Below are 23,502 nucleotides of genomic sequence, written 5' to 3' on the forward strand. Positions count from 1 at the left end.
ACAAACATGTTGAGGTAAGTTAGACCAAAATAACACACACATAAAATAATAAAATTGTAATTTGATAATAAAACTATTCACTGTCATTATAATTTTATGAAATACTAATATAAAGTCGTAGCAAACAACCGTTTTATAAGATAATTACAGTTTTCTGATATTTATTATTTAGTTTTAAATTGAATGTAGCATTGCAACTGCAATAAATAGCAGTAGAAAATTGGGGTTTGGATGTTTTCCTTCACTACGTGGTGCAGACTGCAAAAGCAACCTACGCCACGCCATCCGCCGCCTCCCATCCATCTATCCCTCTTTCTCTCTCCTCCACCACCAACCGTAAGACCATCGTCGCCCCTCTCTCTCTCTCTCCACACCCTCGCGTCTCGCTAAATACCACTCTCCCCACGACTGCACCGCACGCGTTCCGTCGTGGACTCTCGCGGCGGAGGCGGACGGGGGATTATCTGGAGCTGACACGATCGGCGGCGAGCGGAGTGGAGTACTGGAGGGAGCGGCGCATGCGGGAGCGGGAGGAGGAGGGGGAGGGGGAGGAGGAGGAGGAGCAGGAGCATGAGCCCCGACAGCCGGGGTGCGGGGGCGGGGAGGCGGCGGGCCAGGCGGCGGCGAACTGCGCGGCGGTGTGCTGCTGCTGCCCCCTGGCGCTGCTCGAGATCCTGCTGCTCGTCACCGTCAGGCTCCCCGCGGGCGTCATGCGGCGGGTGAGGCGGCGGAGAAGCCGGGGCCGCCGCGGAGGCGGGGGAGGGGGGAAGAGGAGGCCCCCGGACGGGTCGCCGTCGGGGAGCGCCAAGGCGATGATCGGGGCGGCGTCGGCGTTCGATATGATGGATGACGAGGCGGCGGCGGCGGGGGCGGCGGCTTCTCGCGGCGAAACGGACGCGGACGCGGCGTCGGAGCTGGAGCTCGAGATCATGCGCTCCCGGTTCTACAGTGGCGGCTTCTGGCGCAGCCCTTCCTCCGGCTCCAGCTCCTGCGCCTCCTCCCTACGCCGGTAGCGCCACCACCACCACCAACAAACTCGCCGCGCCGCCGATTGCACCGATTGAAACCGCAACTCCGGCTCGCCGCACGTGCGCACACCGCAAGGTGATTTCCCGCACGTGTGCAAACGCAGGATTAATTTTGTCTCCCGAGCTCGATCCATGTCAAAATTCACCTTAGGATTTGCAAGTGAAAGCTGATCAAATTTTGTGCAGCTCCGCTTGATTGCTTGCTTGGTCGATTGACCACGGCGCGCGCGCGTGCGTGTGACGCATAGCCTGGATGCGATTTTGGGGGTGGACCACTTCTTTCTTCAGATGGAGCCTCTCGTCCATATTTGCCCCAGGTCTCGCCTCTGTTTCTGTTGTCCTTCTGTATCAGCAAACGCTGAAATTCGTGGCAAATGCTCTTGTTTTCAACGTGTTTGGCCAAACAAATATACAAACAATTCGGTACAGTTGTTGACTACGATTTCTGCACTTGTTTTTCTAGAACGTTGGAACGTTACCATGGGTGGTTTTACGACTTCGTAGTCCGTACTACAGTGTTACATGCATGGCTTCTAGTGAAGCATTATATTGACGGGATGCGAGGCTGACCTGGCACTGCTTAAGCATAGGGCTTGTATTTGTCAGTTTTCCTTTGAACAATCAGTCTAGTTTTTAAAGTAGGTTTGCATTAAGATTTCTGCCAGTAGGGAAGCACAAAAGATGATCCTAGGGGATGGGCACATGCTTATTCGCAGTTACGTTTGTCACACTCTAATTTAATTGGATGAACTATTTTTTATAAGATTAAGAATGAAATTTAGTTCATTTACGCCTCCTTTCGAACGAAGGGGTGTGGTTGTATTCTGACAAGAGTTAAACTGATTCCTGCGAAAATTTCAAATAAGTGTTTAGTTAAAAGGAGATTGGAATAAGGCCTTTTAAATGAGTCCTTAGTTAAAACGTGGCAAATCTGATGTTGTGCGGGTTTGGTTAGCGAATTTTCAACTGCGTGAATAGAAACTCCAACTAAAATTAAAATATCAGCAAGCCACATGTGCTACTAAAACACGAAATATGAAGCAAAATCAAGGTTGATTCAAGGCCAAATTTTATAATTTTATTCAGATTGTTCATCCTACGAAAAAAAGCACCCACTGATTAATTCCCTAATTTCGCCCATTTCATCCTGGCAAAAATTACAGCTAAGACGCCTTGTGGCATAATCGAAGATGGCAGCTTCACATCCTTCTCCTCCTTCACTGACCGATCTCACCACTTCCCCTCTACTGTCCTCCAAGATTTCAAGAAGTGGTACATTCGCTGATTCGCAGCCTGACATACAGGTTGTGTCTGCAAAGGAGTGCAACCCAGAATTCTCCGTTGTCGTTGGTCCAAACCGGGCAGGATGGCGAAAAGATCCACTGTTCCTGTCTTCTCCCCTTTCAGCCAGTATCTGCTCAACCTGTCTCAACAAAGATGCAGGAAACCAGTATCTGATATGAAGTGTAGATGTGTAGAAGTGAGGTGAAGAGTTGTTGAATCAAATGGAGGAAAGACGATGAATAATGACCCGTTTTTGCTATGGAACGGCATGAAATGCCTGAAAATGAACAGTCATGCGACACCTGGTGACGATTGATTTCCAACACAGATAGATGCGATCAGTAGCGGGCAGCTAGACGTCTTTCATATCTTGCGATCAGTAACAGGCAACTCTTTTAAGTACGTGTGTGTTATGACTTATGAGGCGTACTTACGGGTGTGTGCGTTTGCTTGGTGAAGCTGATTGTTGGGAACTATATGGGCTGCACAATATTTACCAAGAAAATGTCATTTTGCCTCTCTTGTCGGTTCGATATTTTGTCACTCAACCACAAAAACGGTCACATCGCATCCCTTATCTCTCAAAACTGGTACAAATGAAGTCTTAAGGCACTATTAAGACCAAAATGTACTGATATGATGCTGACGTGTGACTCAATCATTTTTCCATGTGGTGCTGACGTGGTATTAGAAGCAAAGCTAAAATAAGCCCAATTGAGCCCAGCCGAGAGGGAACAAAGAGGAGTCTGCTGCTGCTTCGCTTGAGATAGCTCTGGCCAAGCCTCCCGCCTCCCGGCGACAGGTGTACGCTTCCCTCCGTCGAAGTAGTACTTTCTACTAACGCAAATAAATTTGAATTATAACTCAATAAGTGTACCAACGTTGTCACTCCTGATCATTTCCGTTGAGGATGGACACGATTGATCATCTATGCTCAAAGCTCAATCATGGATCTTAAATAGTGAAAAGGTATCAATTATGGACTTTATCATTCGACGCATGTTTATCGAACTTCTAAAACGGGTTTGTCTTTCAAAAAAAAAAATTGCAAGGCGAGCTAATATGTGGACTCGTGCGGGTTGGGCTTGCTAGCCGAGATCTATCAGTTTTGATGTTAGCCGTTAGTCTGTGACTTTGTGCTACTCTTTAAAAAAACAAACGAAACATAATTTGTAAATAAAAATTATGTATATATATATATATACACATATTTTTTCTCTTTTTCAACAAAAAATACAAACTCTATACATGTTGTTGTATCATTCACATGAGATTTAATAGTGTCTATATTTTCTGTTGGGTGAGACCAGAAACAGTTATGAAAATGTTTTTTATTATAGACATGCAGGGAGTAGCTGCACCTGATAGTATGATCTAATTTTCATATATATATATGTGTGTGTGTATTCTTAATCCCCCCCACCCAATGCACACACCAAAATTACCTCATGGCTTAGCAACTTGGGATTCTAGATCGTCTGATGTGGCAGTTGCGGGGGTAGTCTTTTCATTTTTCGAATAAGAAAAAAAATCAAACTACATATTTATAAATAAAAAAATACTTTATGAGTAAACTTATATATAAATAAATCTAATCAACTTTAAATTTAAGGTTAAAAATTTAATTTTGGTTTATAAGCATCTACAAAGGCGAGACGGGGGTGGTAATCTTGGTCGTCTATTCGAAGATGGAAGGTTCAGGTTCATGACCATACCACATAACACTCAAGCTACAGTACCCATGCTAGTACTACACTTTCTAGTTTCTACGTAATCGTGAACACTGTTTTTATTCTAACCTGTGCCGGCCCAATAGGATCCAACAGTGAACAGTGTTAGTGCAGCTGATCAGAACATGGCAATCTGACAAATTATTATCGAGCGTATAGGAAGGCACCAAAGGAACATGGACTAGCAAACAGGAACTAAAAAAATTAAGAAAGCTACATCTGCTACGAAAAGTTGAAACATGAAACAACTTTAGTTGTTACTTGAAGGTAGAAATTTTCTGAAATGTCGCTGGGATTGTTGTCTGCAACGGCATTCCTGGATTCCACATTTTCATCCATGTATCCAAGCTGCGAAATGGTACCTAAGATGCATTGGCGTAGTCGAAGACGGCAATGAAGGGCATAAGAACGGATCCAATCCAGAGCTTCCCATCCTTCTCCTCCACTTCACTGACGGCTCTTACCACCTTCCCTGTGGTATCCTCCAAGATGTCAGCCACCTCCCCGTCAGGGCTGTACTTGATGATCAGTGCATGGAGCTTGCCGCCGATCTGCATCAGGTAGTGGTACTTGGCAGGGATCGGGAGGCTGAGCAAGAACTTCCTCAGCCTGACATTGCGACTCACCATCCGGGCATATATGCTACGTCTGCAATGGATTGCCACCCAAAATTCACCCTTCTCGTTGGTCCTCACATTGTCTGGAAACCCAGGCAGTATGGCGAAAAGATCCACTGTTCCGGCCTTCTCCCCTTTTAACCAGTATCGGCTCAACCTGTTTCAACAAGGATGCAAGAATCGGTGTCTGAATCTGATATGATGTGTGAAATAAGATAGCTTGAAACAAATGGAGAGAGGAAGTACAGACCTGCCACGAGATCCTTCGCAGAAGACTAAGAACGAGCCATCCTTGCTTAAGGACACGCCATTGGGAAATTGAAGGTTGCGGTGGAGAACTGTTGTTTTCTTTGTGTTCGGGTCGTATTTCAGAAGCCTACCTGAGGGATCTCCAGAGAAAACCAACTGCATGAAGTGCCTGCAAATCCACAGCTACATCTGAGGATTACTTGACACACCGATAGTGATAGCAAATCCGGAATGATCAGGATATCCCAACTCCCAAATAGACATCTCTTTTTGTAATAACATTACCATGAAGAGAGAGAGAGAAAAACAAGGAAATCTCGTATGCTTAATCCCAAGGGGGCAATAAAATATCTCCAAGATCCACTGAAGTTACTGAAGGTCACAAACCGACAATTTATGACTGCAAAACAGGCTTCTTAATTGATTTCAATTTTCAAATCAGCAACTATTGTTGTATTTCAGTGGCAAAGCATCAGGTGCACCAAGAGAAAGCATAATTGCTACCAACTACTACCAATTACTAGCATTTATGCAATTGATGTAATACAGTCATATCTCTATTCTTCATTTCTTCTTCGGTCGCCCTCATTGGTTGAAAGAACATTATAACATCTGTGAAAGTAAAAGACTATTACTTGTGCAATCGAAGTCCTTACAATTAAACTAAACGAGGAGTATGATGTATGGAATATCAGGCAAGACCTATTCCAACTAAACCTCGAGGATCCGAAGTTTTTCAATTTACAGTTCTTCAGAAAGGCAGTAAGCACGAGTGTCTGTGGAGTTTACTGCATTAAACTAATAATAGATGAGTCAAACTAATAAAAGATGAGCAAATGGATACACAGAGGAGGGGAGGAGGAATTGCATGACGGACCGTCTCTGGTAGTGGATACTGCTGTCAGTGAAGTAGACGTTGCCCTCGTCGTCGAGATCGAGGTCGTTGGTGAAGTTGAAGCGCACGCCCTCGGCCTCGGTGGCGAGTGGGGTGGCGAGGCCGCCGTCGGGGCCGACCTTGAGCAGGCCGAAGTAGGCGTCGGCGATGTAGAGGTCGCCCGTCCTCTTGTCGAAGCGGAGGCCGAGCGCGCGGCCGCAGATGTGCTCGTCCTTGAGGTAGTCGAGCGGCGACGCCTTGGGGCCGCACAGCTCGGCGGTCCAGTTGGGGGAGGAGTGCGCGAAGTAGACCCACCGCGCGCCGTCCCAGAACACGACGCGGCCGTCGGCGACGCCGGTGTAGGGCCCGCGGCCGAGCGGGTCGAACGCGACGCTCTCGGGGCCCTGCACCTCGCCGCGGAACCGGATCTCCGCGCCCCGGAGCCGCTCCCGGGCGTCCGCGTGCGGCGGCATCTCCGACGCGTCGGGGAGCTCCACGACGTGGGGCACGAAGCCCGGGAAATCCACCATGCTGCCCATCCGCAGCGGGTCCGTCCCGCAGAACGCCGCCACAGCCGCCACCGCGACCGCCAGCGCCACCACCGCCGGCGACGCCATACCCCCTCCTCTCTCTCTCTCTCTCCCCCTCGCTCTCTCCGCCCACGCCCGCGCTACTGGGGATGGCCCCGGCTCCCGGCTCTCTCACTTCACTGGCAGGCTATCACGCGAACGCCATTGCCTCGCCGCGGCCGGTGGTGGTGCTTTGTATGTGTCGCCGTGGGGCGGGGCGGGGCGCCGTGGTTGTGAATCTGATGGATGCGATGCGATGCGATGCCGATACGAGGACGACGCGAGGCGCACCTCGCGTACACACGCGTCAACTACCTCGCACCGGCTTCGCCAATCTGCACCGTGCACGTGGTGAGCAGAGTAAGTTTTAAACTCTCGAGACATCAATTAATCTATTATATATTATTTAAATATAGTTATAAAAAATTAAAAATAGATCAGTATACAATACTCAAATATCACTACACAAATATACAAATATATAGGTAAAAATACGACTTATACTATCTATAACAAAAATATTAAATTAAACTATAAATAATATATGTATAAAGTTATATTTGTTATATTTATACAAAGCATGAATTTATATTTGAACTTATATATAGGTGAAGTTGTATATTTGGTATTAATATATATATTAAGTAACCAGGTGACATGTGAGTTTAGAGTACTCTTTCCGTTCACGTGCCCTCCTCCGTCCGCTGCCTGCCAATCACTGCACACGTCATTACTACTCCCATCCGGCCTGACCGGCCATCGCCTATCTCACGTCACAGCGCACATCTACCCTGTGCTTCCTCCATTTCCTCTTTCTACCTCTCCAACGCATAGTCTTTTTCTAATGGTTATGCTTGCAAGAGTAAAATAAGTGAAAGTTTGAATTTTAAATTTTAAATTTTGAGTAAATTTGAAGTTTTTCCATCGTGATTTATTTTCCAGCCTTTGACTTAGATAGCTAAGAGCAAGTGTATAAAAAATTATTTATAAATTGCTCCCTCCATTCCTATATAAATACATTTATAGCATTGTAGAGGCAAATTAGTTAAAAAGAAATGATTTAAATGTTATTTATTAAAAAAGTAAATTATTTGAAGTGAGAGATATATATGAGTAAAATAAATAGAAATTTGAATATGAGGTGATTGATGGGATAACTAAGACTCTAGAAATGTACTCTTTATTAGAAAAATTTAAATTATAGAAGTAAACTTATTATGAAACTATGAAACAGAGGGAGTATGCTTAATCGATAATGTCTTTTTCTTATGCTTACAAAATGAGCTTGACAAATAAACAATGGTAACAGTGATTAGTAGTCCAAACTCTATAAATGTCTGATACTACTAAGTACTAACGTTATTTTCTAGTTTTAAGATATGTTTACCTCTATAATTAATCTCAAAATAATAAAATAACGACGGTGATGCCTTCCAATAAAATACCAGGTTTTATGGCGTCCTCGGTCCATACCACGTTTTTCAGTGTGCTAACAACACAGACAATAAAATTTGAATACCCTACAGAAAACCACTATTATTCTGTTAGAATATAATGATAGTATGTAACAAATTATAGTATTATAAAAGTAATTATAAAAATCTATCCATATTATTTTTATGTTTTTTAATGAAATGCTTTAAGAGCTGTTGATGACCAAAGTTTTAAAAGTTTGATAGAATAATGTTAACACATCTTATAATCCTATATTTTCTCTTATGCTAATGTAAAATTTGAATTTTTAATCTTCAATTGGAGTAGATTTTAGGATTCTTTCATCATATTTTATTTTACAACATTGGCTTTTAGATAGATGAATAAATATATTTATATTATTATTTATAAATTATTTTTTATTTACAAATATGTCGTTTAGTTTTTCTATAAATATAAAGCGGGTAATATAATTATTCTTCTCGGGTGTACTAGAGTACAATAATTACTACTCTGAGCTAGTATCATATAGTACTGGTAAAGAGAAGGCAGAGAATTCGTACCGTCGTAGAAAGAAGCAGGTTTTAGATCACTGAGAAGACATATATAAAACTTATATTTATAAATTATTTATTTATAAATATGTTGTTTGCCTATTTTAAAGAAAAAGCCAAACAAGCACTACATGTAGAAGTCATTAACATTTGGACAGTCAGCAAGTTGCTTTGAGTTTGCAAGACAACCTGCACAGTTAGTAAAATACTTTGAGCATATTAACTTACCAGAGTGCAGTTAGTAAATTAGTCCGAGCTTACAAAACTGCCAGTGCATGGTTAATAAACTATTTGTGAGCTTGCATGACTTACAAGTACGCGTGGGTACGGGTCAAGGTCCATGGGTTCTTTCCCAATCCTATTTAATTCTTAAAAAAATTTTAGCTTAAAACTCTATACAATTTTATTTTTAACTTATTTTAAATGCGACCCCTTAAATTTTATAGGCAAAATGGTTAAATCTATTACCACCCCTAATACAAGTGCGGTTAGTAAAGTACTGCGAGCTTACAAAAACTTACTTGTACACAATTAGTATGTAACTATGAGCTTACAAGATCTGCAAGCTTTTCTTCTTTCAAACAAAAACTTAAAGCTTTTATATATTTATTCGAAACAAACCTACAAGCTTTTCTTCTGGTGAAGAGAAGATTTCCAGGTTGGAGAGACAGTTGATCACCACATACCAATGTTAAGCACACACTAATCAAATACGGAATCAAGCAAACTTTTGATTTGATTGAGGCCTCTATATTTCTTATTTGGAATTAGGCACCTAAAACCATGACTCGATTTGTGGACACAATCTTCAATTAACAAACTAATCCTGACATTCTACTAGAGACCAGGTGGGCTATAATCAAATACACAGTCAAGCAAACTTTTCATGTGATTGAGGCGTCCAACTATTTTTTTATTTGAATTTGGACACCTAAAACCATGACTCCAATTGTGGAGACGCGATCTTCAATTCACAAGTATAACCTACTTCCTCCTCCGTCCCAAAACAAATCAACTTTTTAGTTTTTGATACATTATTTAACTATTCGTCTTATCAAAAAAAATTATGATTAATAATTTTATTTTTATTAGACGATAAAACATAAATAGTACTTTACGTGTGACTAATTCTTTTAAAATTCTTGAAAAATTTTCAAATAAGATGGATGTCAAATGCTTGACACAAAAACCGAAAAAATAGTTTTTTTGGACGGAGGGAGTAATAAACAAATTGATGGATGCAGGCTATGTTGATAGATAATCGATTTGTTTAAAGGGAAGCGTTAAATATTATACATTATAAAGCTAACAATAGCTTTGAACCACTAGATTATTTGGGGGAAGAGTGGCATGGATAATCCCCCCATTAATAATAATCTGTTTAGAACAGGCACAATGCAATATTTTATTCTTTCAAGAACAACGTACGACCTCGTCTTCTTAAAAAAAACAACTTAAACTCTTTCTCTTTCAAAAATAACTTAAGGTCCTTTTTTATTTGCATAAAAACAAAAGTAATTGATTCATAAAGATTAATTTATATGGAAGTTTTTTGGTTTATATGGATGAAGTATAGGAAAATCAAATGAAACTTTCTTTTTAAGTTGCAGAGAGAAAACATATGAAATTTTCATCCACTTAAGTCTCATGTAGAAAATTCCTATGAATTAATTTGAGATTTACTTTTATTCCTTCACTTGTTCTTCCAATAGGTTAAAAAAGGCAAAGACTCAGAAGTGGGCGAACACTCGGCCCAGCGTTCCTCCTCCAAGTTTTTCTACTTTCACAAAACAACTCATAAGTTTTTTTTTTCTTGGTGAAGGGTAGACTTCCTCGAGAGAAAGCCATCTGATTTGGGTAACTACACCACCAAAATCAAATCCTTGGTTTGCTTTTTCGCTGAAATGAAGGTTTTATATTTATCTTTTTTTTCTTCTGCTCATGTTTATACGTCAAATTTTGAATCTTTAACATTAAATTTATTTAAATTGATTTTGTTTTGGTTTAGTATCAGTCTTGACTTTTGGATCGGTAAAAATACGTATATAAAAATTTTATTCATAAATTATTTTTTGTTCATAAATATGCCATTCAATCACCCCTTTGATTTGGATATGGCAGCGGCTGAATTTGTACTTTGTGTGCATTACCAAGCAAACCGAATTCAGAGAAACAATTGATACGCAACCTCTCATTTTATCTATCAAGGAGAGTGCATGTGACTGGTTCAATAGAGTGAACCTGAATATGTCCAAAAGCTAGAGCACAGCATGCGCATGATCGTTGACGACACGCTAGTAGTAGCATCTGACCTGGGTATTATACTCTTGTGGGCTTCACCCGATCTTCTTTGTTTAAAGATCGTTCTAATTTAGATTGGCTGCACTGGTCTTCAGAACTTCATCCGTCACAATTTTTATAGTTTATGTTTAACGATTAATCGTCCGTTTTATTTAAAAAATTATGATTGATATTTTTATTACTATTACATGATAAAACATGAACATTACTTATGTGTGACCATTTTTTAAAAAAATCATATTTTTCAAATAAGACGAATAGTCAAACGTTGGACAGGAAAATCCATAGATACAGTTAAATTGAAATGGATGTAGCATATCATCAGTAAAAGAACCTAGATAATTGATTTAGAGTTCTATTATTGACATAAAAAAATATTCTACTAACGTTAGTTGATATGAAAATACAAATAAATTCGATACATTGGATTAAACAAATAAGTGATATAGATTGATTTTACTAACAACCGAAAGTACGGTAGAATATATTATAGAAGGAACATACTCCCTCCATATTTTTTTATATGACGCCGTTGATTTTTAGATCCACGTTTGACCATTCGTCTTATTCAAAAACATTATATAATTATTAATTTTGTTATAATATGATTTATTATTATAGAAACTTTAATTATGCATTATAATTTTACATATTTGGACATAAATTTTAAATAAGACGAATGGTCAAACGTGATTCTAAAAGTCAATAGTTTATACTTGTCGCCATGCGTTTTGCTTGTGATTATTTTAGACTGAATCCGAGGGAATGGGCAATGGACTAGAAAAATAAAGCATGGTGGATCAGTGTTTCGATTTAAGAACGTTTTTGTCCCATTGTAAAAGAAAATCACCTGTCTGGTAGTTTTTGTCAGCTGTGGGCCTGTGGCTGAATATATTTTTTATTTTGTTATAGGAAATTCTGTCTGCTGACCTTATGTTTGTGTCTGGAACTGGCATGCCAATTTGCCGATTTTTTGAGGATTTATTATAGCCATATTTTTGTTTATGCTTATGTTTATAAGCAAAAATATAAATTTTCAACTTTAAATTTGGAGTTAATTTTAGAGAGGGTTTTACTGAAATTTATTTTCAGCCTTAGCTTTTAGATTACCAAGAATAAAAATATAAAGTTTTATTTATAAATTATTTTATATTTACGAATATATCGTTTGGCATTTTTTATAAAAAAAACCAAACAATCACTCCCTTACCGTGTTTGTGCCAGTAGTGTGTCAGCAACGTAAGCGTGGTTGTAGAGCAGTTTTGGGTTGCATCAAATTCCACCGCTGCTGCCATGTCAGTATCTCGCCCAAGCGTTTGTTGTAAACCACTCGCTGGTGCAAAGATGCAGATAACAAAGCAATTCGTTTGAGCAGCTACCAGAATCAGCGCGGGTATATGTTCCATTTGTATCAAGGCATATCATAACACACTGGAGTATTTACTACTCAATCAGCTCTAATATATCAATATATAAACATTTCTAATATTTAAATCTTATATTAAAATATATAAGTATTTCTGGCACTTCACAGTAGTGTTATTTATCCCATGGACCACTTCACATGTTATCTTCACCTATACTCTCAACTCTATCCATTCCTCATTTATATTTTCTTTTTAACCTTGAATCCCAACTAAATTGCACTTCATTTTTGTACAGAGGTAGTACATACATAACTTATGCAACATCGAATAATCGCAGAGGGGAATCTCTGAGGGGTCAGATACAACAATTAATAGCATCTGGTATCGGAACGATGTCACACATGAAAAAAGGTGGCATGGTTTACATACATCAACTCAGGCACTATACCACAGCAAGGCCCTTTCAGCGGCACCGCAACACGTTACACATTAAATAAGGGCAAACCATCCTCTTAAAATGGAGAGTAATGGTATTGTAACTCATGCTACACATTCCAATTGGGGCGATAATTTTACAATTTGGCTGGAATGCCTTATTGTACTTCTTCAAGACATCTCATACAAATTTCAACTACAGCCAATTTAATTCAAGTATAGCCTCCATTTTAGTTGTCCCCATAGTCATGCTGCAAATCAGAAACCACGAGATGGTTTTGGGGGAACTCAAAAACATGGCTAAACAGTTGGGGCCTCCTCATTGGTACCCAACTTTTTCGTCACCATATCGTAAACAGTATCTACTTTGGCAGGGTCAACCTTAAACAATACATGGGCATCTTCCTTCTTGGCGACACTACCCTTGAATATTTCCTGCATCAACACCTCCTGCATTTTCAGGTAATGACAGGGTAGCAATTTGTTCTGACAGCATAGAACTTTTTCCTGAAATAGAAAAATGAACCATTTTTTTACTGTAGGAAGTATGAAGCAATGACAAGATTTAAGTATTCACAGATCAATGTAAACTATTAGGACATTGAAATTTTGACTATACTTACATTGGCGCTTAATAGTTCTGCCCCAGGAAGACCAACTATATCCCAATCATCCCAATGTTTAGTGCCTGCATGCCCTGTTGTTTTTGGAGAATCCCTGCCACCAGACTCCAAGCTGGCACCACCTTTCTTCTGATCCAAATTACCATCTGACTCAATTTTCATAGGTCGATTTGTCTTATGCATCACTTTAGTGTTGGATAGAAGCTGACCACTTTCCTTAGCTTTCTGGGCATTCACCTCATGTTCCTTTTTCCTCTTTTGCTCTATGTGAATCTTTGCTTCAGCCAATGTACGGCATCCAGCAGAACGACATTCCTGACCATCATCGATGCAAAACAACCAACATTTATACTTGTGCATCACAACATATCGATGCAAATGTAATCAGAACAATAAAGGGAGGATCGGCAAATCAGACAAGAGTTACTCATGCGATCAGTGAGGAACAAGCCTTCCTACCAATCCAATACCAAATTCAAATGACAATAGAAACATCAATCACAACCATTGTTAAGGGAAAAATGAACTCCTTTGTTGTCTTTAAATAATGGAATGCACTATCATGTAATTATCCTATCGTCAAGTGTAAAGCTGGCTAGCATGGAACAAATAATTTACAGCAAGATCTGTTTTAACGGGTAAAACAGAGATATGTTATGCACTAGAGGCTGAAATGTGCCATTAAATTTATTGCCTCGGTTCCTTTGCTAGTAAACTAAATAAGCAATCCATCTTTCCCAGCTTCCTCTAGCATTATAGCATATATATATATAGAGAGAGAGAGAGAGTGAGAGTTTTGCAAAAATGAGTCGCAACTCACGGGTAAAGGTGGCAATGAGGACCCATTACCCGATACCCGACGGGTATTTACACCATTAGGGTGGCTAAATGGGTTAGATTTTGTACCCACGGATACCTTAGTGAGAAATTTTTATACCCGATGGGTAATTGGGTTTAGGTATGAGTAGGTAGTATCCATACCCATCACCCAATGGGTACCCACTAAAAATAAATAAAAATAAATTATATCATTTACCCATAAAAATTCGGCCCAACATAAAAAAAAAATTCTAATTATGTGGTAAACTATTAACCAACTACTTTTGTGGTACTTATTGTTTATTGCTAAATTATAGCACAAGACTACAATTGATATTGTATTGTGGGTAATAATTGGGTGTGGATTACCCGTGGATAAAAAATACTCACGTGGGTATGGGTATGAGAAAAAATTATACCCATAAAGGTAAATAGGTAATCCAGTGGGTGAAATTTTATTTCATGGAGGTGGATATAAGGTCGTGGTATCCATTGGGTATCTACCCATTGCCACCTTTACTCACGGGCTGCTCTGTGATCGCGGTCCAAAAACATATCAAATCACCTCTAAATTTCGATTTATATGGCTCAATACATTCTTCATATTCAAATCTTGTAGCACACAATTTTTTTCCATTTTGGAGATTTTAAAGTATTTGTTTGAGATTTTTAAAAGTGACTGTACAATATTAATAAAATAATCAATGTGTTATGAATAATTTAAAAAATCTTGCAGTAATGGAATAATTCTTGCAGATAAAAGAATGATGGAACTCAACATGTAATCATTTTCTGTTAGTAACGTAGAACTGTGAGGGATGAAATGAAGGTATGATTGCATAAAGTATGGTACAAATTAAATACCTGAAGCTCTTGAATCCTCCTCCGGATTTTTCGTTCCTCAAGAACACTCCTAACAAGTGCTTCATGTTCCTCCTTAGAAAGGAAACGCATGAACACCTTGTAGCGATGGTAAACTTCTTTGTCTTCATTTGTGAGATCCTTCTCCAAAGGATTAGGAAATAGTAAGTTCCTTTCCAATATGAACTCTTTTCTCCTTTTTCTTTCATCAAGCCTACATATGAAACAAAAAGGAGTTCTGTTAATGGATCAAACACACAATATGGCTCCGTGAAATATACATAACTTCAATTGGGATATTTGGAATAACAAACAATTCAGTGACAGCCATTTAGTAAGTCAACAAAAAAAATGAAGATTTGTATATTGATTAATTAGCAAGTAAAGCAATGGAAACAATTTCATCTTAACAACCAAGATGAACAAAAAAATATGCTGATTTTTTAATATCCAGAATGAAGTCTCTATAATAATAATGTTCAAATAATTGCATCATTACTGCTAACCAACCTTGACAAGTAAATACGCAATACCCGTAGCTTCAGTTCACGATCAGTTTCTGAATCTGTTTCTTTAAACTCCATCTCAGCGAGTGCTTGTTCAGCATCATTATCATATTCTGGGTCAAACTCATTTCTCTTTGAATTGTATCCACTCAGTTCAGTCAAAGAAGGCCCTTCATCTGCAGAATACCGGGGTTTTTTCACGCCTATACTTCTATCAACATGACCATCTGGGACATGCAAGTAAAACAAGGCAATATTAAACAAATGGTTGTACAAGAACTTGAAAAATTCTAGATGCATGGTATAGATTTCAATATGGTAAAGGAAAATAAAATTTCCTAGAAACACTTCACACATCCCAAGGTTCATTTTGCTGCCAGTATAAATGTCTGGTGGATAGGATTTTGGTATTGCTATTTTCGTAATTCCGTTCCTAAAAATGCAACCGTGACTAGACATATTCAGATTGAAATCTGACAGCCTGAGAATCCACGCTAAGAATTGTTCCGTTTAAGTTTGATCTGGTCGCTCTTGATTGGTGATAACAATAAATGTTAAGTAGTAATTTTACTGACATCGGTGCAATGCTGAATGATATGTTTAGAATAGAAAATAAGACTGGTGTGTTTATTTACAATCATACCTTCAACTTTAGCTACATTAGCACCATCTTTGAATTGTCCAACATTTGAAGCTTTCTTATTTGCACCTGGACAGATTCAACAACATCAGCATAATGCCATAGCATGTTTACATAAAATCGACAGATATATTATTTCAGGATTATATTGTTCGAGGTTATCATGTCAATGAGACACACCACTAGCTATGTGTGAAGGTGATCGACCAGCCAAACCTTCTCCAAGTGCATCTTCCACCCTACGCAGGTTAAAAAGTTGTTGAGCAATCTCTTGCAAATTTCAGATTAATGCTCACAGCATGTGTAAAGCAAGAACAGCATACTTGACCCTTGGAGGAGAAAATGGAGACTCATCCTTAGGGGTCAGATCCCCTGGTAACACTGAAGTTCCTATATGAACAAAAGGAAACATAATGATTACAAAAGGCCACAATTATCCCATAGAAACTTATATTCAAGGGGGGAAAATTGCCCTTGCTAAAAATGGCACTCTACAATGACACAAGCAGGGACAAATCCAAGTGCACCAGTCTTTTCAGTACCAGTAATGGATTCCCCCTTCTGTTCAGAATCATCATACAGTGCAATGTTTTGTTATTTGATTATAAACTTGTACATCTGTACAAATCCTAGTCTTCATATCTTTGTATACATTTACATGCTGTGTGGTTGCAACTAAGCCACTTCTCATGGGAATGACATTAACTCAGTGAGGGTGTCTATCCTATAAGTGGATAGGCCAAAGCATGTAGGGTAGGATCAACAGGTTAATGATAAGTGTCTGTTGGATCCACAGATATCAAATCCAAGCTTTTCTTTGGATGTAAGATCATCACTGCACATTGATGCTCAAATGAATCCTACATTCAATTGAAAGTAATGCAGCACGACTAATTCACTAGGTAAAGAACATAAGATAGATGACCAGTTGACCACTAAGCCAATAACTAGCACCCTATATTTGCACACCAAGATTTTATATTTTAATATTACCCTTTGTATTTTGTTAAGATATTATATTGCTGTATGTAATGTGGTTCAGTGCTGAAGCTTTAAATCTAGGTCAGCATGACTAAGTAGTTCTAAATTCTAAAACTATTTTTTGTTATCCTATCAGAACGATCTTCAAGTATGGTTCAACAAAAAGTAGAATATTTGATGGCACTCAGGTTAAAGACTGTTTACATTAACTGAAAAGAAGTTTGATAGCAACTCACCTTTTTTACTCTCACCTTGTACTTTAGCCATGGCAAGCAATTCCTTCCTATTCTTACCATTTACATGAGACATATCCTACAATGACAAGACAGTATGTTGATTTAAGGAGTATCAATTGAACTGCAGAAATTAACAGCTCGAGAAAATAATTACCGGAAGGGGATAACAAGGTGAGTTCATGTATGCAGTTGTATAATGATCAATGCATTGTGCCTTGCCCTTGGTGCCAACATGCTCCGCAACTTCAGCCCAGTTTCCCAGACCATACATTTCAATTCCCTTTTATAATGATAACAAGTAAACAGCAAAGCCCAACAGCCAGAAGAAAGTAAATAGAGCAAATGAAAGCAGAAAATACCTCTAGAAGAAGGATTTCCTCATCTGCATTCCAATCTGGACAAATAAGAGGGAAAGACAGGTTGTCCTGGTGCAAAATTGCATTCAACTTAAACCATGCATCAAGAATGGCAAGCACCAAAGTGCCAAATATTTCAAGTGATAAGCTTCATTACTCTTGGAGGTTAGCCAATTATGTAAGAATTGCATGGCACTGGCTGATTAGTGTAGTAGTAATAACTAATAAATGGTAACATCAAGCGAAGACAGCTGAAGCTAACAAAAATGGAAGTGGAGTTAACTGAAGCTGCACTGACCATGACTCTGTACGGATGGTTGCTGCGATGTGGGGTGACCTCTGCACCGACCGAGAAGCACTCAACGCAGAGATCGAAGTCGGGGCACTTGGAGCACTTGATCCGAATTTTCCCGGAAATGTCCTTATTGCAGTAGTTGCAGTGGTACAGCGCCTTCTTCCCACCACCCTCTCCGGCTCCCCCGCCGGCCGCCGAGAGGGAGTCCGACGCATCACCGCTCGATGCGACTCTCCTCCGCTTCGACCTGCAGCAGCAGCAGCAGCAAACCCGACAAGGCATTGGGTCACTTCCCAGCTAGTACCCCAAGCAAAAAGGCAAAATGCGAAGTGGGGAGATGCTGCTAGAACCTGTGGTTCGTGTCGTCGTCGCCGGAATTGGGCACCCCGCGGGATCGCCCCATCGCTGGCGCCCCCCCCCCCCCCCCAAACCCTAGCCCAAACCCTAGAAACCCTAAGCTACCCTAGAGCTCGCGCGCGGCTCCCGCTACGACACCGCGGCCGCCGCCACCGCTGCCGCCTCCACTCGCATCGAGCGGAATCGAATCGAAATCGAGCAGAGGGGATCGATCGGAGGAGGGGGAGGGCGGCGGATTGGAATTGGGGAATTTTGGGGGAGATCTACCGGGGCTTGCGTGTGGGAATTGGGGCCGGGCTGTCGCGGAGGAGACGACCATTGCAGATCGCGACACGGAGGAGAGGAGAGAGAGAGAGACTAGCACCACTAGTATTTGGCATCCTGAAATCTGGGCCGTCCATCCTAAATCGGACATCTCTTTTTGTTCCACGTGTAGCAATTAATCCCAGAAAACTCTGAAGCAGCGATTACAATCTCGATTGGCTAGTGAAACTGAAGCTCGTTGAGACGTCGATTTCTTTGAATGAAAATTGCACACTTCGACCCGACTCAAGATGCTCTCTAAATTTTTTAAGGTCGCAAACTCTAATGATATGTTTAGTTTTAGGGAAAATGTGTGCTGGATTAGATTCATTCGGGTGTTTTAGGATAAAATGTTTTTTGTTGTCTCTTTAGTTTGAGAGATAAGACATGACCATGTTTTGAGAAACGAATGGGATGGGCAACGTTTATAGTAAACATTAGTCCATATTTTGGTCGCAATTTAGAACCAAAGAAATCGTCAGGTATGTGTGTCGAGTAGCCCCGCTACGTACACTCACAAGCAGGCAGTGATGCAATGGAGGACAACGCGTCTACAGGTATCATCAGACATTTGGTGAAGGGCTCGAATAATAGGGCAGACGATGGCAACTTTCGGATGCAGTGGTAGGACATCTCCTTCACTGATATTGCAACTTCAATAGCCCTGCCAAACATTAATGAATGTCGTAAATCTAAACAACAAAGGAGTTTTGAGCCCACAACGGATGACTCCCGTGACCGCACCTCATTCTCCTCTAATGATCTTCTCCTTGCCCTCCTTCTCTCCAACCACCTTTTCGCCTCTACATCGACCTAAGTGGTAGTTGATGCAAGAGGCACCGAGGTGAGCAAGAGTCATGGAGGAGCAGGAGATGCGACGAAGAAGATGCAGATGCGCGTGCAAAGGAGTTGAAATTGTGTGCTCTGTTCGAGTAGGTTCACTTGGTCTAACCAATTTTGGCGGTTGAGCTAGATCTGGATATATACTAGGACTATTCCTTTCTCAGATCCAACATATCCCACCTAACCTTAAAATAAACAATATTAAGAATGAGTTAGCTCTGTCCCAACCCAACCTACCGTTGGTACCAAACACACTACCAGAAGAATAAGTACAAAGCAAGATTTAAATTCTGCTAAAATTTATGTTCAATCTCAACAACCACGAGCCTATTGAAATTTCAGGTTTTCGCTACAGATTCACTATATTTAAATCATTTTCAACACAACTCTAGAATATATCAAATGAAGAGAACTACAACATAATTTCTTCAAATAATAACTCAACCATCAGGTTATATCTCACACACATCAAGCATTAAGCAACAAAATAGCACTTCACATATGCCACAGAATGCAAGCGAAACTCCCTTTCCTCTTTCCTCTTAGGCTCTTAGCAAGGCATAGTTTATCCACATAACTTAGACAAGCATTCCAAATAGCTCGGCAAGCATACACCAGCAACAGAAAAACACAACCAAAGGCGCCATTACAACAACTCAGAGACATGTATCAATGGACCAAACAAGTCTACACGCTTATGAATATTTCACAGTGGAGACCGCTGGAGCGTGGTTAAGGGCACAAAGGCCGGGGTAAACGGCAAAGCTAGAACAGGTTCTGATGGATCTTGTCTTGGTCCGATCTGTATACTCGCCGCTTACTGTTGCTTCCCGAGGTAGGCTTGTGATGATCAGAGCTCTTCGACATTGGCCTGCTACGGGAGCTGCAGGATAGGCTGTCTGGTCCGGCTTTCCTGCCACTGCGATGAGAACTGATTGATTTCTCATACTCCTGTTCAAGTTCATGTTCAAATGAGAAAATTGCTATCTCTGGTTTGGCTTGAAATCAGCAGTAAGATCGTAGGAGCAGGCATTGTTTTTGATAGATATGGACTGTGTTATAGTCTCAAAGAGAAGGGGTAGTTGTACCAAGATTGGCCTAAATACCTCGGATTTGCTCTTGGAGATGCATGGAGTTAGGCAAGGATTAAGATCCTTGCTGAACATTTCATCTGGGCTACCGTAGTTTGGTGTGTCATCTTCTCCAATGCTACACTCCTGCGTTGACAACAAACAGTATTATTAAACATGTTGAAATGTACATGCGTGATTTATGTTGTTAGAGGAACCTTTCAAAAGGAAAAGGAAATGGAACAGGATAATTTGCAGTTTATTTTGTTAGTTATAAAACTTGCACCTATGACAAAATTAATCGCAAGCATCTTAGCAAAAACATGACTTGGGAAAATGAAGAATACGTATATTAAAAATCGGAAATAAGTAATCGGCAAAGTGCCATTATATGATGCATTGCCACAAGAGAGAAGTAGTCCAAAACTTTGAGACGGGTGCAGACTGCAAAGCAACCATTTCAAAATTTGTTATTTTCGTACTACATCTGCATTGGGAGGACAGGTGCATCATTTCCATTGGGATGTACAGGTGTATTCTGTTTTAAGTGATTGAAGTGTTTGTGAAAATGGAGAGCTTTTGTGCGAATTGTAACGAATGAAAATCTTGCTGGTTTTTTGCTGCCACTCTTTAGAGTTTAAAGAGCACTCCAATAATGATAAATTAAAGATGTTATTAACAAATGAACCAATGCACTGCCTCAGAACCATAGAATTGTATTATCCACTTAGGGACGAAAAATGCATATTGCGAACTTGGTGGTGAAAACTTCAATTCTAAAAGATTAATTTTAAGGCAATTTACAAATTAAATATACTGCATTAACCTCCAGAGCATCATCTAATCTAATTGTACTCCCTATCTTGCAAAATATAAGCATTTTGTACTATTCATTGTACTCATGCCCTATCAATCATTTCTTATTCAAAATTCTTCACATTTTATCCCTACCTACACTCCCTTCACCAGCCATTTGCTCATTTATTAATGAGCATTATAGTTTTTTTCTTATCAACCCTAATCCTTGCTAAACAAAATAAAAAATGATTATATTTTAAGACAGTGTGGGGTAGTAGCAGACAAATGGTCTGAAAAATACCAAAGAGAAAGCAGTCTCCTCATTAAGCACCGGCGTTCTTGGGGAAGAGCAGTATCCGTCATCAAAACATGACTTTGGCGTGTGTTTATCGGCCTTAACCTGTAGAAAGTGAAGCCATTGCAGGCGAAGAATAGGTGGATACTTAGTGAAGTGATTGCACCAGCGCATTGCAAAATCGTCAAGAACGTGCCTGGGCGAGCTCTTCGGCAAGGCATTGGATCTGTCCCGTAAGCGTGGAGATCTCATCCCGGAGGTGGCGGTCCGGCTGCGTGTCAGGGAAGAGCACGGCGTCCTTGAGCGTCCTGATCTCCTCCCGCTGCCGAAGGCACAGATCCTTGAGGCGCTCAACCTGTTCGTCGCAATCAAAGTAAGCCCACATTGGTATCCGAGGGGATGCAGATGAGAGGGGAGGTGGATGTGGATGTGTCTGTACCTCCATGTCCTTCTGCTCGAGCTGGAGGCGGAGGGCGGCGATCTCGTCCTCCTGTTCCTTGCTCTGGGTGAGGAGCTCCCGCTCGCTGCGCAGCACCATTGCGAGCGTCCGCGTGTTGCTGTTGCCGCCGTTCTTGACCTCCGTGAGCGCCTTCTTCTTGGGCTCCGACGACGCTCCCTTCTGAAACAGCTTCCGCGACAGCCCCGGCAGCTTCCCGCCGCCGTTGTTCTTCGCGGCGGCGGCAGTGGCAGCGGCGGGAGGCACGGGAAGATTCTTCCCGGGCTTCTTGTCCATGGAGATGAGCCTGCGGAGCACGGACCCGAGGTTCCCGTGCTGTGGCGGCTGCGCCTCCTGTCCGCGCAGGCCGCGCCCGGATCTGGCCGCCACAATGGCGCGGCTCCCGTACCCTGGGGTCGCCGCCGCGCCTGTACCGGTTCCGACGCGGCGCGGCGACGGTGACGGCGACGGCGAGTCGTAGGAGGCGTAGCGCGACGCCGCGGTCGCCTTCCTCATCTCTTTCTCACGCTTCTCTCTCTCTCTCGCCTTCGCTGCTCGCCGGGGAGTGGAAGTGCGAGGAGGAAGAGGAAGAGGAGCGGGCGAGTGGCGGCCGGGGAAGGCGTTTGAAATTCAAATGCGATGCGGGTTGATTGATTGAGAATTTGAGATGATTTGGCCGCTCGGTCGATTGCCTTTTTCTCTCTTTCGCAGTTTCGCGTGGTGAGAAAGGCGACGACGCTGCCAGTGCCGTGTCGGGATCCTTTTCGCTGCGCTGCACGCCGCGCAGGTCTGGGTGCCGGCTCACCGAGGAAGAGTTTTTATAAAGGATAAATTTATAAAGTATGCTTGAGTAGTTTAAGATTATCATTCAAAAAAAAGAGTAGTTTAAGATTTTGATAAGTAGCAAATGAGTAGGCAGCTTATCAGAATATATAAAAAAAACTATGTTTTTCTGCTTTACTCCCTCCGTCCCAAAAAAACAACTTTTCGGTTCTTGGCTGTGTTCGATTCTGCCAATTGCAAAAGCTGATTAGCAACACGGAAAACGATAAACATAATTAGCATATGATTAATTAAGTATTACTTACTAAAAATTTAAAAATGGAGTTATTTGATCTTCTAGAATTTTTGTACGAAATACATCATTTAGTAGTTTGAAAAGCGTGCTAACGGAAAATGAGGTGAAGTTTAGCCTAACTAGCTGAATCGAACGCTACCTTTGTGTCGAGCGTTGACCATCGTCTTATTTGAAAAATTGTCAAGAAATTTTAAAAAAATTAGTCACACATAAAGTATTATTCATGTTTGATCATCTAAGAGCATCCCGAGGAGATGTTCCATATTTGATCATCCAAATACCCATATGGATGGTCATCTAAAAAAATTCTCATCCATATCCATTTCCACTCAAAAAATCATCTATATTACATCATCCATATCACACTCTCATATATTTTAGTAATATCTCCCAACTAATCTTACATTTGTATTATTAAGGGATATATTTTGAACGAACAATTTTTTGTTGTTATTTATCGTGATAATAATTAGAAATGAATATATTTTAATGGATATATGTTTAATTGTTAATTTTGTAATTGATATATTTCAATTGAGTGAAGAAATTTGTAGCAACAAAAC

The 23,502-nt window shown here is 40.8% G+C and overlaps 4 protein-coding genes across 5 annotated transcripts; 1 reads left to right on the plus strand and 3 right to left on the minus strand.

The window, feature by feature from the left end:
* Window positions 1-245: 245 nt before the first annotated feature.
* On the plus strand, window positions 246-2,844 carry LOC107303874. 2 transcript variants are annotated; one of them, XM_040521587.1, is made up of 2 exons: window positions 246-1,345; window positions 2,192-2,844. In XM_040521587.1, the coding sequence occupies exon 1, from the start codon at window positions 519-521 to the stop codon at window positions 1,011-1,013; it is 495 nt and encodes a 164-aa protein (XP_040377521.1). In that variant the 5' UTR covers window positions 246-518; the 3' UTR covers window positions 1,014-1,345; window positions 2,192-2,844. The 2 variants fall into 2 exon arrangements, with proteins under 2 accessions (XP_040377521.1, XP_040377522.1); XM_040521588.1 differs by lacking the exon at window positions 2,192-2,844 and having other exon boundaries at window positions 246-1,104; window positions 1,215-1,418.
* A 1,377-nt stretch (window positions 2,845-4,221) lies between these two features.
* LOC102716397 (protein STRICTOSIDINE SYNTHASE-LIKE 3-like) lies at window positions 4,222-6,615 on the minus strand. The gene is made up of 3 exons (XM_006651762.3): window positions 5,786-6,615; window positions 4,910-5,077; window positions 4,222-4,816 (listed from the first exon to the last, which is right to left on the minus strand). Exons 1-3 carry the CDS (start codon window positions 6,397-6,399, stop codon window positions 4,405-4,407), a joined length of 1,194 nt encoding a protein of 397 aa, XP_006651825.2. The 5' UTR covers window positions 6,400-6,615; the 3' UTR covers window positions 4,222-4,404.
* Window positions 6,616-12,361: 5,746 nt separating this feature from the next.
* Window positions 12,362-18,426, minus strand: LOC102716673 (transcriptional adapter ADA2). The gene is made up of 12 exons (XM_006651763.3): window positions 18,110-18,426; window positions 17,763-18,006; window positions 17,468-17,533; window positions 17,263-17,388; window positions 17,109-17,184; window positions 16,215-16,281; window positions 16,072-16,130; window positions 15,895-15,960; window positions 15,256-15,478; window positions 14,749-14,959; window positions 13,066-13,380; window positions 12,362-12,949 (listed from the first exon to the last, which is right to left on the minus strand). Exons 1-12 carry the CDS (start codon window positions 18,160-18,162, stop codon window positions 12,743-12,745), a joined length of 1,713 nt encoding a protein of 570 aa, XP_006651826.2. The 5' UTR covers window positions 18,163-18,426; the 3' UTR covers window positions 12,362-12,742.
* A 1,346-nt stretch (window positions 18,427-19,772) lies between these two features.
* Window positions 19,773-22,449, minus strand: LOC102719940. Its single transcript, XM_015835025.2, has 5 exons — window positions 21,865-22,449; window positions 21,622-21,780; window positions 21,432-21,530; window positions 20,369-20,479; window positions 19,773-20,213 (listed from the first exon to the last, which is right to left on the minus strand). Exons 1-5 carry the CDS (start codon window positions 22,375-22,377, stop codon window positions 20,028-20,030), a joined length of 1,068 nt encoding a protein of 355 aa, XP_015690511.1. The 5' UTR covers window positions 22,378-22,449; the 3' UTR covers window positions 19,773-20,027.
* Window positions 22,450-23,502: the final 1,053 nt, after the last annotated feature.

The sequence above is a fragment of the Oryza brachyantha genome, chromosome 3 (genome assembly GCF_000231095.2).
Source record: "Oryza brachyantha chromosome 3, ObraRS2, whole genome shotgun sequence".
Taxonomy (NCBI): Eukaryota; Viridiplantae; Streptophyta; class Magnoliopsida; order Poales; family Poaceae; genus Oryza; species Oryza brachyantha.